Here is a 17,478-nt window from a genome sequence, read left to right as displayed (position 1 = left end):
TGCTCCCTGGTCCTCACTGAGAACACTTAAAATTGGCTTCCCTTCCTTTCTCATGCTCCAGCAAAGTCTAGCTCTACCATTAGCGCGGGGACAGAGGAGCTCCAAAGGCAAGCTGGAGACAACCATGTCCATCTTCCCGCTCCACTTGTCCCCTAGCCTGTGTCATCTCTTCCCTTCTTCAGGAGGAATTGCAATAGGCAGGGCTGAAGCGTCTCCCAGGATCACTCTTGTGCTCCTCCTTTTTTCTGGTTGAAGACAGAAGCCTACCACCTTGCCAGGGTTGAGACAGAGACAGGAGCTAGACCTGTTCTGAAATCCTTATGTTGCCTGGTAGGAGTGGTGGTTGTCCACCTTTTTGGGTAATTGGAACTCGTTACTTTGCCTAGGCGAAGGCAAACCATGAGCTGAGGGTGGAGCAGCGTGGGCAGTGCCCTCGCGGACGGGGCACAGTCCCATGGAGCCTGAGCAGAGCCGGGTGCTGGTAATGGGCTCCAGCAGCAACGCCAGCCACGGTGAGCGAGGAGCCAGGTCCAGGGCCCGTGGAGGGAGCCCAGGACCCATGGAGGAGCCAAAGGCAAGGGGGCCAGAAACAGGGCTGGAGACCAGCAGAGCTATGACGTAGCTCAGGCAGGGACTGGGCTGAGCTGAAATGGGGCTCCCGGCTCATGGGTGTGGGTGGGGGCCTTGGGGGAGCCTGAGGCCGTGAAGGCTGTGACAGCAGCTTTCCTCAATAGTGCGGCTGGCCACAGGCCCTTCCTTTCCAGAAGGGCAAGTATTTTGCTTTTTGAGTCTTGCAGCCTGGACAGAGGCAAAAAAATAGAGACGCCTGGGGAAGAGTAGTGAGCGGAAGGAGCCATAGGTAAGAAATGCTAGGAGCACTGCGTTCTGTATGTTCAGAAGAACTCAGTCTAACCTGAGATCTCAGCTCTCAGTCTCAGGGAACAAGATCGGCTTTGTTCAGGGAAGCTCCGTATAACAAAATTGGCCTGAAAGTTGGCCTTCATCTGCCCAGAGACAGGCTGACCAATGCAGAACGCCTCCTGGTTGTGTTTGTTTTCAAGCGGTTTTAGATTAGTAACGAGACGCCTGCAGAAGGACTTTGCCCGGAGCAGCGTTGCAGCAGCACTGAGCAGTGCTTGTGCTGAACTGCCGCGGAAGAGGCAATGAGCTCCTGAGTTCTCTGCAGCTGCGTACCTGAAATCTGGATGCGCCTCACCTTTACCAGCCTGTCCACTTGACAGAGTTTTTTATCAGCTGCACTTCAGTCGTAAGATTCCTTGCGGTCTAATAACTGTACGAAAACGTCAGCACGTGCATATTTTCAAGGTAATATTTGTCAGGGCCCCCTCCCGGCCCATCCTCCCTGTCCTGCTGCTGCTGGAGATGGTGGGGAAAGTGCACTGAGCTCCTGCCCTCACGACCACGTTACGTCTCCTTCCCCTTGCTGTGCAACACTTGGCACGTGAACGTTCCCCAAATCCTCCTCCAAGCTACAAGCTAGCAGCCACATACCCCACCCCAGCCCTGTGAGCACTGGGATCATTCGGAAAGGCAGAAGGAGAGGCAGAAATGACGGGCGCCAGTGCTGGAGGGGGAACGAGCATGTCTCGGCCCTGTGGGATTTTGGAGCACGTCAAGAGCTTAGGCGCATGTTGGCTATAGGAGAAAAGGATCCTGGATGTCTGCTGAGACGCCTCTATTGCCAGCCAGGCTTTGAGCGAAGGCCTGAGCTGCACCTATCTCTCGGCTGTGGGTCTTGGTTGCAGTGGAGCCCAGATACTGTGGCCGGGACCAGGGCCAGGCTGAGCAGGGGCACAGCGCAGGCTCTGGGCGCCGCACGTGGAAAGGGCTGTTCCTGAGCCCTTGCCTCCCCCAGGAGTGGGGCACAGTCACCAGGACCCCAGCATGCCTGAGGCCATGGTGCGTCCAAGCTCCTGACAGCTGGGTCAATGGCCTGGCAGCAGCAATGGTGCAAGTCCCATCCCCATCCCCGGGACAGAGGCCAAGGCTGGGCAAAGAGCCGAGTCTGCCTGTCCCGATGTGGCCGTGCAGCTGTGTGGAAATAGGGCCCTATTTTGGGAATGACCCATAGGCTGGTGTGCCAGCAGCCCCGCGCACGCCAGGGCCAAGATGGGTCAAGTTGCGATGAGGATCGAGGGGCCTGAGCAGCCATCCTGGGTCTGTTTCTCCCACTGCCTACACAGACCCAAGCGCTTGATGTGCAGGCAGGCTGGGTCCCCAGTGGCAGCGGGAGGATTTGGGGAGCGTTCATGTGCCTGGCATTGCACGTGAAGGGGAAGGAGATGTAACGTGGAGCCCCCGGGGCAGTGGTGCTGCCTACAGCCTGCTGCAGTCAAGGGGCAGGAGCTCAGAGCACTTCCCCCAGCGTCTGGTGAAGATGCTGCTCGTGCAAAGGCAAGCGCCCAAACAAGCTCACTTGTGGGCAAGCTCGTCATGTCTCTGCCACCCCAACGCTGGTCTCGCCAAGGCCCCTGAGGCTTTTCCTCTCCTGCCTCCTCTTGCGGGAGCAGGGACAAGCCCCTCTCCCTTGAGCTTCTCTGCGAGGCTTCTTCTCTCTGGGGAAGTTCAGACCTCCAAGGAAACTTCTTTGCTCTGTGCCTGCTCTCTGTGCGTGGACGTGGGGCAACGTGGGACTCCACGAGGGCTGTGCAGAGCCGTTGGGCCCGCTGCGTCCCCAATGGACCCGTTTCCATGGCCTTCCACCCTCCCAGCCACTGCGTCCCAGCTGCAGGAGGCCCTGCAGGAGGGGAGAGGGATAAGCCGATCAGCGAGGGGATGCAGGCAGAGTGGATGAGCTGTCCCGGGAGATGATTCTCCAGGAAATACCTGCTGCAAGAGCTGCATGCCTCACCTGCATGTGGTAGTGAAAGCCAGCTGTTTTACTGAATCAAATTGATCTCCTCTCCCTTTCAGCAACCGAGCTGAGCTCACTCCAGCACCAGCGCCGGTGTCGGTGAGGGCAGGGATGGGACACAAGCCCGCGGCTGGCCCAGGAAGGGTGCCGGGATGGATGTTGCCAAGAGTGGATGAGCCCAGGCGAGACGGGTAAGGGGAAAGGGCCTGCCTCTGCCACTACCGGGGCTGAAGCACGGTCATGCCCACAGCAACCAGTTGGGACGGCACTGCTATGGGAAATCATAGCATGGGCCAGCCCTGCCGAGATGGGCTGCTGCTGGAAGAGCTGTTTTCCCCTTCCCTGGCCCTGGGGGAGTCCTCGGGCAGGCCTTCAGCCGGAAGGAAAGCGCCAACCCTCACAAGCACCTTCAAGGCAATAGTTTTATTAGCAAGGAGTGGGGGAAACTCTCCTCCAAGTCCAGGTACCAGCTGGAGAAGGGGCTCAGCATTTACGAGGGACTATCAAGAGTTCTCAGTGCAATGGTGCAATGCAGTCGTCTGCATGCTGCTCTTTGAAAATAAAGAGGTATGTCTCGAGCCCTGCAGCTCTTCCGATGGACCTCTGAGAAGACGGCAGATGCCTCTTCGCGTGGGGACAAGAAGAGATGTGGTTCTGCCAGGGTCAAAACCGCTGCTGTTGTGCAGCACCAGTGTTCCGGGATGAGCTGCCTCGGTGCTTGGAGGGCGAGCTGGCCTGTGGGAAGAGGCAGAGATGACGTGTGACGGCAGCATCCTCCCCTTCGTGTCACGCCCATGGATTCTGCAAGAGCATGTGCCCTAACGCCAAAGACCCGTCCAGGGTGTTTTTGTCCCTGGCTTGCCCAGTGAAAGACCTACTCTAGCAGCCCCAGCAAAATAACATCAATCCTCCAGGAAGGTCTACACTGACGGGAAGAGGTGACTCCCCACTTTCAGCATGGAGCTCTCAAATCTGCTGGCATTTGGAGGGATCACACCGATGACACAGCAATTCCCCAAGACCTCCTAAGGGACACAGGCCCCCTCTTGCTTGGTTGCCCTGGGCTCTGTGTCTCCTCCCCAAGCTCTTACCTTGGAGGCCAGGGGTCAGGTTCACCAGCTGGGCTGCCCATCACTGAGGTTGATCTGCTCGAGGATTTGGCTGTACCTTCGGGTGAGGGCATTGGCGTCTCTGGCGAGGTGGGTGAGGACCTGCTGCAAGCCGTTGAGGTGGTGGGAAAGGCGCTCTTCCAGATCGGCATCTGCTGCATCGCCTGGGCCTTTGTGCACACTGGCGCTGGGCAGGCTCTGCTCGGTGGCGGACCCCAGGCCCCTCTCCACCACGGGCTTGATGGACTTCAGGAGCTGGTAGCGCTCGTACAGGTCCTTGCGGCCGTCGGCAGCAGGGGCAGCCTCGTCGGGCTCCGGGAAGACCCCTCGGAGCAGGCTGGGAAACATCACCTCCTGCTCCATCTTCTGGGTGGCCGAGAAGTACTGCTCCATGGCCCAGCTCCCGTGGCTCCGGCAGTGCTTGTCTCGTCTCGTCTCGTCTCGTCTCGACGGGCACCGTCTGCTCCCCCTGCCACAGGGAGGGCTTTTTATGCCTGGGGTGGCCGTCCCTCCTCTCCTTGCAGCCAACGGCCGTGCTGGACGGCGGCAGGGCTGTGGCTTGGCTGTGGCCCCAGCTGGAGCTCCGCCGTGGTGCAACCGGCCCTGGCTGAGCCTCTGCTTGGCCTTCACCCGAGCTGGATGGAGATCCTGGTGCGTTTCTGCACATGGATCAGGAGGTGGCCGTGAGGGGAGCTGCTGAAGGGCCCCCTCCCGGCCCATCCTCCCTGTCCTGCTGCTGCTGGAGATGGTGGGGAAAGTGCACTGAGCTCCTGCCCCTTCCACCACGGTACGTCTCCCGCCTCACGTTGCACAACTCTTGGCACTCTCCTCCTCCCAAGAAATTGTGAAACACCATTTTGTAGCCACTAGCTCAGAGGTGAAAAGAACCCTCTGTCAGTGAGCCGCCGTGTTGGGTTCGGCATCGCCTGAGAACCAGAGCATCTAATTAGTGTGTGACCATGAGCAAACCTGACATAGAGCCCATTTCCAAGAGCTTTTCCCCAGCCATGGGGCGTGCTGGGGGTGCATGGATGACCTGACACCGCCCTGGGGAAATTCTTGCGGCTCGGGGCACTGAGCAACTGCTGCACATGGTGGGGAACGACCAAGCATCCAGGGAGCAGCGCTGCTCCGGGCTTCCCGCTGCACCTGGGGACAGGGGAGAGCTCGGCCAGGGCCTGACACAGGCCTCTGCAGGGAGCCCATGAGCCGGCCGGTTTGGCAAGGGAGAGGCCGGTGGGCGCAGGGAGGGCTCGACCCAGAAACCACCCCCTGAAGCTGATTTTCTGCCTTCCCTTCTACAAGGATGCAGCTGTGCATGGGATGGCCGCACTGCTTCCCTCGCCCTGATCCCCCCTGTCCGTGCCTACAGAGTGGGACATGCTCGTTCCCACCCACACCACTTTGGAGACCCCCACCGTGGCATCCCGGCAGGGTTTGGGGGGTCCAGTACTGCTGGGCCAGTTCAGGCACACTGTGGGGCCCCGAGCTCCCGACAGCTGGGACAACGACCTGGCCACGGGGATGGCGTCAGCCCGTCCCCATCACCAGGGCAGAGGCCAAGGCTGCGGAAACGGCCGAGTCTGCCTGTCCCGACGTGGCTGCGCTGCCGTGTGGAAATAGGGCCCTATTTTGGGAATGTCCCGCAGGCCCCTTTGGCCTTTTGCTCCCCTTAGCAATGGGCAGCGCTCCCCGACAGCACACCACGTGCAAACGCGCACCGTGCAACCGGCAGCCTCGCAAGTGTCCAGCTGTGCGGCACCAGCCAAAAGCGGGCGCTGGGGTCTGCCTTCTCCCACCTGCACCAGCCTGTGTCCCCGCCTGCGCTGGACACCCCTTCCCCCAGCACTACCCACCACGAGAGGCGCCGGCCCTGCCTGCTGCAGACTCAGGAGCACGTCCCATGCACGGCCAGCCCCAGCGTCCTGCTCCCCACCTTGCTGACCCCAAGTCACCACGGGCACACGGACACTCATGTCCCCTGCTCCCAACATGTCAGCTGCCAAAAGCCCAGCAGGCTCAGGCCTGGCAGCTGCCTCAGCCCATGTCTGCGGTACTTGGGGTCCAGCCATTCCCTCTGTTGGGGCTTCCAGGGCTTGCTGGGAGGCCTTGGCTCCCTATATTTCCCTAGCATGGCAATGGCGCTGGTTGTAAGAGGTGCTGAGGGAGCAGAGGGGATTGGGAGATGGAGATATTCATGAAGTTCTGCTGAAACAACCATTGAGAGCAGTATCAATCGCCTGATTTTCTAGGAACAAGGAAGGAAACTACCTTTGTGCCGTGCTTGGTGCCCTACAGCTGTCCCAGCCAGAAAAGCAGCATCAAAGTACCGACACAGAGGCTCTGTGGGCAAGTGTCGCTGTAGGAAATATTCCCAGATGTTGCTCAAAGCAGACAGTTGCCCTGGGTGAAGGCTGCAGCAACAGCATTGCAGAGGAACCAGGGCAGAAGCCCTTTCTCAGGGCACTTAGAGAAATCCACCATCCCGTATTAGGGGCCTGAAGGAATAAGGTAAGAGGAGTCCAGGAGCTGGAAGCCTCACCCACACACTGCTAGGGAAACCCTGTGGGAGAGTGGAGGAGGAGGACAGGGCCAGGAGCTGCCCAAGAGCCCTCCCCCAGCCCATCCTCCTCATCCCGCTGCTGCTGGAGGTCCTGGGGAAAGAGGTTGAGGAGACTAGGATGAACTGGGCAGGACGCACTGCTGCTGCCTCCAGGGTGTCATGGCTAATGCCAGGACAGGAAGAGGCTGTAGCCCTTGCTGGGGCATTGATGAGTCTGCTGGACCCTAGAAAGCCTTGGGCAAATCACTAACCAAGAAGGCTTCTGTGAAGCTCCTCCAGTGCACTACCTCTTTGCTAAGAGTGTGGCTGAGACACTCTTGACCCTCAGGTGCTGCTGGGAAGGAGCCTGGCCAAGTCCAGGATCCCAAACGCAGCCTGTGACCAGACTTAGGGAGATAATATTTGTGCTAGGGTCTCTGGTGGACCAACAAGCCATAGTGTGGACTCTGGGCTGCTGCTGCTGGTAACCAGCCTGCCCCAGTGACACCCAGTGAGAAACTGCAGGACTGAGTACCCTACTCATCCCAAGCTGAGCTAGGACAATCTCCCTGGGGAAAAGCCAGCGCCAGGCACTGCAGGCCACCCTGGGTGAGGAAATGTCTGGTGAGGGCATCTCATGTTCTGGGGACTCATGGTTCTGAGTCCTGTCCTTGGAACAGCCTGTCCTGGCTTTCCTCTGCCTATCTGTCACAGAATCACAGAATCACAGAATCGTTTAGGTTGGATGGGACCTCTGGAGATCATCTAGTCCAACCTCCCTACTCAAGCAAGGTCACCTAGAGCATATTGCCCAGGATCACATCCAGACGGGTTTTGAAAATCTCCAGCGATGGAGACTCCACTACCCTTATGGACAACCTGTTCCAATGCTCTGTCACCCTCAGAATGAAGAAGTTTTTTCTCAGGTTCAGATGGAACTTCCTGTGGTTCAGTTTGTGCCCGTTGCCTCTTGTCCTGTTGCTGGGCACCACGGAGAAGAGCCTGGCCCCATCCTCTCAACACCTTCCCTTCAGATACTTGTACACGTTGATGAGATCGCCTCTCAGTCTTCTCTTCTCCAGGCTGAACAGGCCCAGCTCTTGCAATCTTTCTTCATAGGAGAGGTGCTCCAGCCCTCTCATCATCTTGGTAGCCCTCCGCTGGACTCTCTCCAGCAGTGCCATGTCTCTCTTGTACTGGGGAGCCCAGCACTGGACCCAGTACTCCAGGTGAGGCCTCCCCAGGGCTGAGCAGAGGGGCAGGATCACCTCCCTCCACCTGCTGGCAACACTCTGCCTCATGCACCCCAGGGGACCATTGGCCTTCTTGGCCACAAGGGCACACTGCTGCCTCATGCTTAACTTGCTGTCCCCCAGCACTCCCAGGTCCTTCTCTGCAGAGCTACTTTCCAGCAGGTCAACCCCCAGCCTGTCCTGGTGCATGGGATTATTCCTGCCTAGGTGCAGGAGCTTGCACTCGCCTTTGTTGAACTTCAGGAGGTTCCTCTCCGCCCAGCTCTCCAGCCTGTCCAGGTCCCTCGGAATGGCAGCACAGCCTTCTGGTGTGTCAGCCTCTCCCCCCAGTTTAGTATCATCAGCAAACTTGCTGAGGGTGCACTCTGTGCCTTCCTCCAGGTCATTGATGAATACATTGAACAAGACTGGAGCCAGGACTGACCCCTGGGGGACACCACTAGCCACAGGCCTCCAACTTGACTCTGCGCCATTCACCACAACCCTCTGAGCTCGGCCATCCAGCCAGTTCTCAAGCCACCTCACTGTCCCCTCATCTAGCCCACACTTCCTGAGCTTACCTAGGAGGATGTGATGGGAGACAGTGTCCAAAGCCTTGCTCAAGTCCAGGGAGACAACATCCACTGCTCTGCCCTCATCTACCCAGCCAGTCATCCCATCAGAGAAGGCTATCGGGTTGGTCAAGCATGATTTCCCTTTGGTGAATCTGTGCTGACTCCTCCTGATCACCTTCTTGTCCTCCAGATGCTTAGTGATGACCTTCAGGAGGAGCTGCTCCATCACCTTTGCAGGGGTGGAGGTGAGGCTGACAGGCCTGCAGTTCCCTGGCTCCTCCTCCTTGCCCTTTTGGAAGACTGGGGTGACGTTGGCTTTCTTCCAGGCCTCAGGCACCTCTCCTGATCTCCAGGACCTTTCCAAGGTGATGGAGAGTGGCCTAGCGATAACATCCGCCAGCTCCCTCAGCACTCGTGGGTGCATCCCATCGGGGCCCATGGATTTGTGGATGTCAAGTCTGGACAAAAGATCTCTAACCTGATCCTCCTCAACCAAGGGAGAGTCTTCCTCTCTCCAGCCTTCCTCTCTTGTCTCCAAGGTCTGGAATTCCTGAGGACTGACCTTAGCAGTGAAGACTGAAACAAAGGCAGCATTCAATAACTCTGCCTTCTCTGTATCCTTCGTCACCAGGGCACCCACCCCATTCAGCAGCGGGCCCACGTTTCCCCTTGTCTTCCTTTTGCTATTGATGTATTTGAAGAACCCCTTCTTGTTGTCCTTGACATCCCTTGCCAGATTGAATTCCAACTGGGCCTTAGCCTTCCTTGTCGCATCCCTGCACACTCTGACAACGTCCCCGTATTCCTCCCACGTGGCCTGTCCCCTTTTCCACATTCTGTACACTTCCTTCTTCTGCTGGAGTTTGGCCAGGAGTTCCTTGCTCATCCATGCAGGTCTCCTGCCCGCTTTGCTGGACTTCTTCCTCAGAGGGATGCACTGCTCTTGAGCCTGGAGGAAGTGATGCTTGAATATTAACCAGCTTTCTTGGACCCCCCTTCCTTCTAGGGCCCTACCCCAGGAGATTCCCCTAAGTAGGTCCCTGAAGAGGCCAAAGTCAGCTCTCCTGAAGTCCAGCATTGCAATCCTACTCATTGCCCTGCTCCCTCCTCGTAGGATCCTGAACTCCACCATCTCCTGGTCACTGCAGCCAAGGCTGCCCCCAACCTTCACATCCCCAACTAGACCTTCTTTGCTTGTTAGTACAAGGTCTAGCATTGCACCTCTCCTCGTTGGCGTCTCCACCACCTGAGTCAAGAAATTATCATCAGTCCTCTGCAGGAACCTCTTTGACTGTTTGTGCCTAGCTGTGCTGTCTTGCCAGCAGATGTCAGGGTGGTTGAAGTCTCCCATGAGAACCAGGGCCTGTGATCGTGAGGCTACTTCCAGCTGTCGGTAGAAGGCCTCATCGATGACTTCCTCCGGATCAGGTAGTAAACCCCCACAACAGTGTCACCCATGTTACCCTGCCCTTTAATCCTTACCCATAGGCTCTCAACTTGCTCTTCATCCACCCCCAGGCAGAGCTCCACGCATTCTAGTTGCTCCCTCACATAAAGAGCAACTCCACCACGTCGCCTTCCTGGCCTGTCTTTCCTAAAAAGCACATAGCCATCCATGACAGCATCCCAGTCATGTGAACTATCCCACCACGTCTCTGTAACCGCAATGAGATCGTGGCCCTGAGACCGCACACAGATCTCTAACTCTCCCTGTTTATTCCCCATGCTGCGTGCATTGGTGTACAGGCATTTCAGAGAGCCAGTCAAGCATGCAAGCTTCCCAGGAGAGGTGCAAGAGGATCCTCCATAGCCATGTTGCATGCTGTCTCCCCTGGCTGTATGCACCCGCTGGAGGCATCCTGACTTGAGCGGTGTTTTACTGACTCCCCTGCCACTAGACCACTCCCCTTCCCCCATCTTGCCTAGTTTAAAGCCCTCCTTACCAGGCTGGCCAATCTGTTGGCAAAGAAAGACACACGTGCCCCGCTTGGTAAGGTGGATCCCATCGCTCGCCATCAGCTGTTGATCTTCAAACAGCGTTCCATGGTCATAGAAACCAAAGCCCTGTTGCCAACACCAGCGGTGCAGCCAGTTGTTAACTTGGAAAACTCATCTACTCCTCCTCCTGTCCTTTCCCCTCACAGGCAAGATTGAGGAGAAAACAACCTGGGCTCCCAGACCCTTCACCACCATTCCCAGAGCTCTGAAGTCCCGTTTGATGGTTTCCAATTTGCCTTTCGTGTCGTTAGCACCCACATGGAAGATCAGCAGAGGGTAGTAGTCCGACGCATGGACAAGCCTTGGCAGCCTTTCCACGACATCTCTTATTCGAGCCCCTGGCAGGCAGCAAACCTCTCTGGACAAGAGGTCAGGTCGGCAGATAGGTGCCTCTGTCCCCTGCAGCAGGGAGTCACCCACAACAATCACTCTCCGCTTCTTCCGGGGGTTCCTGCACGGCACAGGGTCTGCCAGGCCAGTTGCCTCCCTTGGAGCCATGCCCAGCTCCTCCTCAGCTTGGAGGGCGCTAAACTTGTTCTTCAAGGGTAAGTCTTGAGGAGGAGCAAGAGCCTTTCTCCTTCTACGAGAGGTCACCAGCTTCTAGCCCTCTTCAACAGTGTTACAATGCACCTTTACACACGGTGCTGAGCCCTCTGAGAACTCCGCTGCAGTGGGGGCAGGGGACTCCTGGAGCTGAACAGTCTCCGAGAACGCCCTGTCAATCTCCTGCTCATCCTCTCGGATGCTACACAGCCTACTAACCTCCTCCCGTAACTCCTTTATCTGGCGATGCAACTGGTCAACCACAGCACACCTCACACAGGAGAGCTGAGTGTCAGCCCAGGCCCCACGGAGAGGCCCCAGGCACTCCCTGCAGCCTGACACCTGCAGAGCTGCATCTGCTGTCTGAGGGTCTGTCTGGGTTGAAGCCTCAGACACAGCCGATGCACCACCTCCAGCAGCCACGGGGGAACGTGCTCTGCGGCGTGTCATGACCATGTCCCGGGGAAGGACACACCACTGTGCAAAATGTGCAAAATGGAGAGGTGCCTTCCTTGCCTTCTGGCGCCCTTCTGCGCAAACTGCTGCGTCTGTTCGCTGCCTCTGTTGGCTGCGCTCTCAATCCCCATGTAGAAAGGTATCCCATGCCAAAGGCATGCACAGGGCTGGCTGTAGCCACAGCCCTGGAAAGGCTGCAGTTGTATGTGGCCTCTCTGAATCTGGGTCTTCTGCTGTGGGAAGAGTATGCACATAGGGCTGTGCAAAGGAGCCAGGCAGGAAACCTGGTGAGGACATGACCAAACTCACAGATCACAGGGCAGTTGTGTTGGGAGAAACCTCTGGAGATCATCTGCTCCAATCCCGTGCTCAAGCAGGGTCACCTAGAGGAGGCTGCCCAGAACCTGGTGCAGCTGGGTTGTGAATATCTGCAAGGATGGACACTCCACAACCTCTCTGGGCAGCCTGGTCCATTCCTCAGTTGCCCTCACAGTGAAGACGTGTTTTCTAGTATTCAAATGGAATTTTTCTGTGTTTCAGTTTGTGCCTGTTGTCTCCTGTCCTGTCACTGGCACCACGGAGAAGAGTCTGGCCCCCTCCTCTTGACACCTTCCCTTCAGATACTTACACACTTTGATCAGATCCCCCCTCAGTCTTCTCTTGTCCAGGATGAACAGGCCCAGCTCTCTCAGCCTTTCCTCATCTAAGAGATGCTCCAGTCCCTTCATCATCTTAGTAGCCCTTCACTGGACTTGCTCCAGAAGCTCCTTGCCTCTCTTGTACTGGGGAGCCTAGTACTGGACACAGTACTTCAGCTGTGGCTTCACTAGGTGGCAGGATCACGGCCCTTGACCTGCCGGCAATGCTTCTCCTGTAGAGAAGCAGGATATGTGTAGCCCTGGACACCATTGGCCTTGTTGACCACAAGGGTGCATTGCTGACTTGTGGTCAACTTCTTGTGCACTAGGACAAGGAATAATGCAAGAAATGCACTCCAAGAAGGTGGGCTATTGCGCAAGGGCTGGTTTCAAGTGTTCCTTGGAAATATCTCCACATGGGGTGTTGGTCATGTCTTACCTTGGCCTTCTTGCACTTGCTTAATTGGTTAAATCGTGCCTCCTCACCCCCATGTGCCCAGGAAATTACCGTATTTAACCCTGGGGATGAACTTGTGCATGCAGAAATGGGGCACGTTAGGATGTACAAGCCACTACAACTGTGTGCACTGAGAGAGCCTCAAATCATTTCTATGGACATGGATGAGCTAACCCAGAGATTCTCCAAACAAAGAGAGGCTTGAGAGAGACCAGTCATTGTGTAACAGAGAGGGCATTTGTTCCAGCAAAGGCAGCACTCTGCACCAGCTCACACTGCCACACCTGCGTCTCTTTACTCAGACATCCAGAAGAGCTGGGAGCATCTGGAAGGAGCCAAGGCCTCCCAGCAAGCCCTGGAAGCCCCAACAGAGGGAATGGCTGGACCCCAAGTACCGCAGACATGGGCTGAGGCAGCTGCCAGGCCTGAGCCTGCTGGGCTTTTGGCAGCTGACATGTTGGGAGCAGGGGACATGAGTGTCCGTGTGCCCGTGGTGACTTGGGGTCAGCAAGGTGGGGAGCAGGACGCTGGGGCTGGCCGTGCATGGGACGTGCTCCTGAGTCTGCAGCAGGCAGGGCCGGCGCCTCTCGTGGTGGGTAGTGCTGGGGGAAGGGGTGTCCAGCGCAGGCGGGGACACAGGCTGGTGCAGGTGGGAGAAGGCAGACCCCAGCGCCCGCTTTTGGCTGGTGCCGCACAGCTGGACACTTGCGAGGCTGCCGGTTGCACGGTGCGCGTTTGCACGTGGTGTGCTGTCGGGGAGCGCTGCCCATTGCTAAGGGGAGCAAAAGGCCAAAGGGGCCTGCGGGACATTCCCAAAATAGGGCCCTATTTCCACACGGCAGCGCAGCCACGTCGGGACAGGCAGACTCGGCCGTTTCCGCAGCCTTGGCCTCTGCCCTGGTGATGGGGACGGGCTGACGCCATCCCCGTGGCCAGGTCGTTGTCCCAGCTGTCGGGAGCTCGGGGCCCCACAGTGTGCCTGAACTGGCCCAGCAGTACTGGACCCCCCAAACCCTGCCGGGATGCCACGGTGGGGGTCTCCAAAGTGGTGTGGGTGGGAACGAGCATGTCCCACTCTGTAGGCACGGACAGGGGGGATCAGGGCGAGGGAAGCAGTGCGGCCATCCCATGCACAGCTGCATCCTTGTAGAAGGGAAGGCAGAAAATCAGCTTCAGGGGGTGGTTTCTGGGTCGAGCCCTCCCTGCGCCCACCGGCCTCTCCCTTGCCAAACCGGCCGGCTCATGGGCTCCCTGCAGAGGCCTGTGTCAGGCCCTGGCCGAGCTCTCCCCTGTCCCCAGGTGCAGCGGGAAGCCCGGAGCAGCGCTGCTCCCTGGATGCTTGGTCGTTCCCCACCATGTGCAGCAGTTGCTCAGTGCCCCGAGCCGCAAGAATTTCCCCAGGGCGGTGTCAGGTCATCCATGCACCCCCAGCACGCCCCATGGCTGGGGAAAAGCTCTTGGAAATGGGCTCTATGTCAGGTTTGCTCATGGTCACACACTAATTAGATGCTCTGGTTCTCAGGCGATGCCGAACCCAACACGGCGGCTCACTGACAGAGGGTTCTTTTCACCTCTGAGCTAGTGGCTACAAAATGGTGTTTCACAATTTCTTGGGAGGAGGAGAGTGCCAAGAGTTGTGCAACGTGAGGCGGGAGACGTACCGTGGTGGAAGGGGCAGGAGCTCAGTGCACTTTCCCCACCATCTCCAGCAGCAGCAGGACAGGGAGGATGGGCCGGGAGGGGGCCCTTCAGCAGCTCCCCTCACGGCCACCTCCTGATCCATGTGCAGAAACGCACCAGGATCTCCATCCAGCTCGGGTGAAGGCCAAGCAGAGGCTCAGCCAGGGCCGGTTGCACCACGGCGGAGCTCCAGCTGGGGCCACAGCCAAGCCACAGCCCTGCCGCCGTCCAGCACGGCCGTTGGCTGCAAGGAGAGGAGGGACGGCCACCCCAGGCATAAAAAGCCCTCCCTGTGGCAGGGGGAGCAGACGGTGCCCGTCGAGACGAGACGAGACGAGACGAGACGAGACAAGCACTGCCGGAGCCACGGGAGCTGGGCCATGGAGCAGTACTTCTCGGCCACCCAGAAGATGGAGCAGGAGGTGATGTTTCCCAGCCTGCTCCGAGGGGTCTTCCCGGAGCCCGACGAGGCTGCCCCTGCTGCCGACGGCCGCAAGGACCTGTACGAGCGCTACCAGCTCCTGAAGTCCATCAAGCCCGTGGTGGAGAGGGGCCTGGGGTCCGCCACCGAGCAGAGCCTGCCCAGCGCCAGTGTGCACAAAGGCCCAGGCGATGCAGCAGATGCCGATCTGGAAGAGCGCCTTTCCCACCACCTCAACGGCTTGCAGCAGGTCCTCACCCACCTCGCCAGAGACGCCAATGCCCTCACCCGAAGGTACAGCCAAATCCTCGAGCAGATCAACCTCAGTGATGGGCAGCCCAGCTGGTGAACCTGACCCCTGGCCTCCAAGGTAAGAGCTTGGGGAGGAGACACAGAGCCCAGGGCAACCAAGCAAGAGGGGGCCTGTGTCCCTTAGGAGGTCTTGGGGAATTGCTGTGTCATCGGTGTGATCCCTCCAAATGCCAGCAGATTTGAGAGCTCCATGCTGAAAGTGGGGAGTCACCTCTTCCCGTCAGTGTAGACCTTCCTGGAGGATTGATGTTATTTTGCTGGGGCTGCTAGAGTAGGTCTTTCACTGGGCAAGCCAGGGACAAAAACACCCTGGACGGGTCTTTGGCGTTAGGGCACATGCTCTTGCAGAATCCATGGGCGTGACACGAAGGGGAGGATGCTGCTGTCACACGTCATCTCTGCCTCTTCCCACAGGCCAGCTCGCCCTCCAAGCACCGAGGCAGCTCATCCCGGAACACTGGTGCTGCACAACAGCAGCGGTTTTGACCCTGGCAGAACCACATCTCTTCTTGTCCCCACGCGAAGAGGCATCTGCCGTCTTCTCAGAGGTCCATCGGAAGAGCTGCAGGGCTCGAGACATACCTCTTTATTTTCAAAGAGCAGCATGCAGACGACTGCATTGCACCATTGCACTGAGAACTCTTGATAGTCCCTCGTAAATGCTGAGCCCCTTCTCCAGCTGGTACCTGGACTTGGAGGAGAGTTTCCCCCACTCCTTGCTAATAAAACTATTGCCTTGAAGGTGCTTGTGAGGGTTGGCGCTTTCCTTCCGGCTGAAGGCCTGCCCGAGGACTCCCCCAGGGCCAGGGAAGGGGAAAACAGCTCTTCCAGCAGCAGCCCATCTCGGCAGGGCTGGCCCATGCTATGATTTCCCATAGCAGTGCCGTCCCAACTGGTTGCTGTGGGCATGACCGTGCTTCAGCCCCGGTAGTGGCAGAGGCAGGCCCTTTCCCCTTACCCGTCTCGCCTGGGCTCATCCACTCTTGGCAACATCCATCCCGGCACCCTTCCTGGGCCAGCTGCGGGCTTGTGTCCCATCCCTGCCCTCACCGACACCGGCGCTGGTGCTGGAGTGAGCTCAGCTCGGTTGCTGAAAGGGAGAGGAGATCAATTTGATTCAGTAAAACAGCTGGCTTTCACTACCACATGCAGGTGAGGCATGCAGCTCTTGCAGCAGGTATTTCCTGGAGAATCATCTCCCGGGACAGCTCATCCACTCTGCCTGCATCCCCTCGCTGATCGGCTTATCCCTCTCCCCTCCTGCAGGGCCTCCTGCAGCTGGGACGCAGTGGCTGGGAGGGTGGAAGGCCATGGAAACGGGTCCATTGGGGACGCAGCGGGCCCAACGGCTCTGCACAGCCCTCGTGGAGTCCCACGTTGCCCCACGTCCACGCACAGAGAGCAGGCACAGAGCAAAGAAGTTTCCTTGGAGGTCTGAACTTCCCCAGAGAGAAGAAGCCTCGCAGAGAAGCTCAAGGGAGAGGGGCTTGTCCCTGCTCCCGCAAGAGGAGGCAGGAGAGGAAAAGCCTCAGGGGCCTTGGCGAGACCAGCGTTGGGGTGGCAGAGACATGACGAGCTTGCCCACAAGTGAGCTTGTTTGGGCGCTTGCCTTTGCATGAGCAGCATCTTCACCAGACGCTGGGGGAAGTGCTCTGAGCTCCTGCCCCTTGACTGCAGCAGGCTGTAGGCAGCACCACTGCCCCGGGGGCTCCACGTTACATCTCCTTCCCCTTCACGTGCAATGCCAGGCACATGAACGCTCCCCAAATCCTCCCGCTGCCACTGGGGACCCAGCCTGCCTGCACATCAAGCGCTTGGGTCTGTGTAGGCAGTGGGAGAAACAGACCCAGGATGGCTGCTCAGGCCCCTCGATCCTCATCGCAACTTGACCCATCTTGGCCCTGGCGTGCGCGGGGCTGCTGGCACACCAGCCTATGGGTCATTCCCAAAATAGGGCCCTATTTCCACACAGCTACACGGCCACATCGGGACAGGCAGACTCGGCTCTTTGCCCAGCCTTGGCCTCTGTCCCGGGGATGGGGATGGGACTTGCACCATTGCTGCTGCCAGGCCATTGACCCAGCTGTCAGGAGCTTGGACGCACCATGGCCTCAGGCATGCTGGGGTCCTGGTGACTGTGCCCCACTCCTGGGGGAGGCAAGGGGTCAGGAACAGCCCTTTCCACGTGCGGCGCCCAGAGCCTGCGCTGTGCCCCTGCTCAGCCTGGCCCTGGTCCCGGCCACAGTATCTGGGCTCCACTGCAACCAAGACCCACAGCCGAGAGATAGGTGCAGCTCAGGCCTTCGCTCAAAGCCTGGCTGGCAATAGAGGCGTCTCAGCAGACATCCAGGATCCTTTTCTCCTATAGCCAACATGCGCCTAAGCTCTTGACGTGCTCCAAAATCCCACAGGGCCGAGACATGCTCGTTCCCCCTCCAGCACTGGCGCCCGTCATTTCTGCCTCTCCTTCTGCCTTTCCGAATGATCCCAGTGCTCACAGGGCTGGGGTGGGGTATGTGGCTGCTAGCTTGTAGCTTGGAGGAGGATTTGGGGAACGTTCACGTGCCAAGTGTTGCACAGCAAGGGGAAGGAGACGTAACGTGGTCGTGAGGGCAGGAGCTCAGTGCACTTTCCCCACCA

At 58.4% G+C, this 17,478-nt stretch overlaps 1 protein-coding gene and 1 long non-coding RNA gene across 2 annotated transcripts; one reads left to right on the top strand and one right to left on the bottom strand.

The window, feature by feature from the left end:
- Positions 1 to 3,279: 3,279 nt before the first annotated feature.
- LOC138065842 (uncharacterized) lies at positions 3,280 to 4,748 on the bottom strand. The gene is made up of 2 exons (XR_011138903.1): positions 3,967 to 4,748; positions 3,280 to 3,610 (listed from the first exon to the last, which is right to left on the bottom strand). It is a non-coding gene; the product is annotated as an uncharacterized lncRNA (long non-coding RNA).
- Positions 4,749 to 14,399: 9,651 nt separating this feature from the next.
- On the top strand, positions 14,400 to 15,373 carry LOC138065841 (mid1-interacting protein 1-B-like). The gene is made up of 2 exons (XM_068931254.1): positions 14,400 to 14,896; positions 15,253 to 15,373. Exon 1 carries the CDS (start codon positions 14,486 to 14,488, stop codon positions 14,873 to 14,875), a length of 390 nt encoding a protein of 129 aa, XP_068787355.1. The 5' UTR covers positions 14,400 to 14,485; the 3' UTR covers positions 14,876 to 14,896; positions 15,253 to 15,373.
- The last annotated feature ends 2,105 nt before the right edge of the window (positions 15,374 to 17,478 follow it).

This window comes from Struthio camelus, chromosome 1, assembly GCF_040807025.1.
Source record: "Struthio camelus isolate bStrCam1 chromosome 1, bStrCam1.hap1, whole genome shotgun sequence".
NCBI classification, from domain to species: domain Eukaryota; kingdom Metazoa; phylum Chordata; class Aves; order Struthioniformes; family Struthionidae; genus Struthio; species Struthio camelus.
The sequence above is the reverse complement of the archived record's forward strand: the minus strand, read 5'-3'. Positions and strand labels throughout refer to the sequence as shown.

Excerpts from the sequence above, each read along its gene's own strand:
- LOC138065841 (XM_068931254.1), top strand. The coding sequence starts at position 14,486 with ATGGAGCAGTACTTCTCGGCCACCCAGAAGATGGAGCAGGAGGTGATG.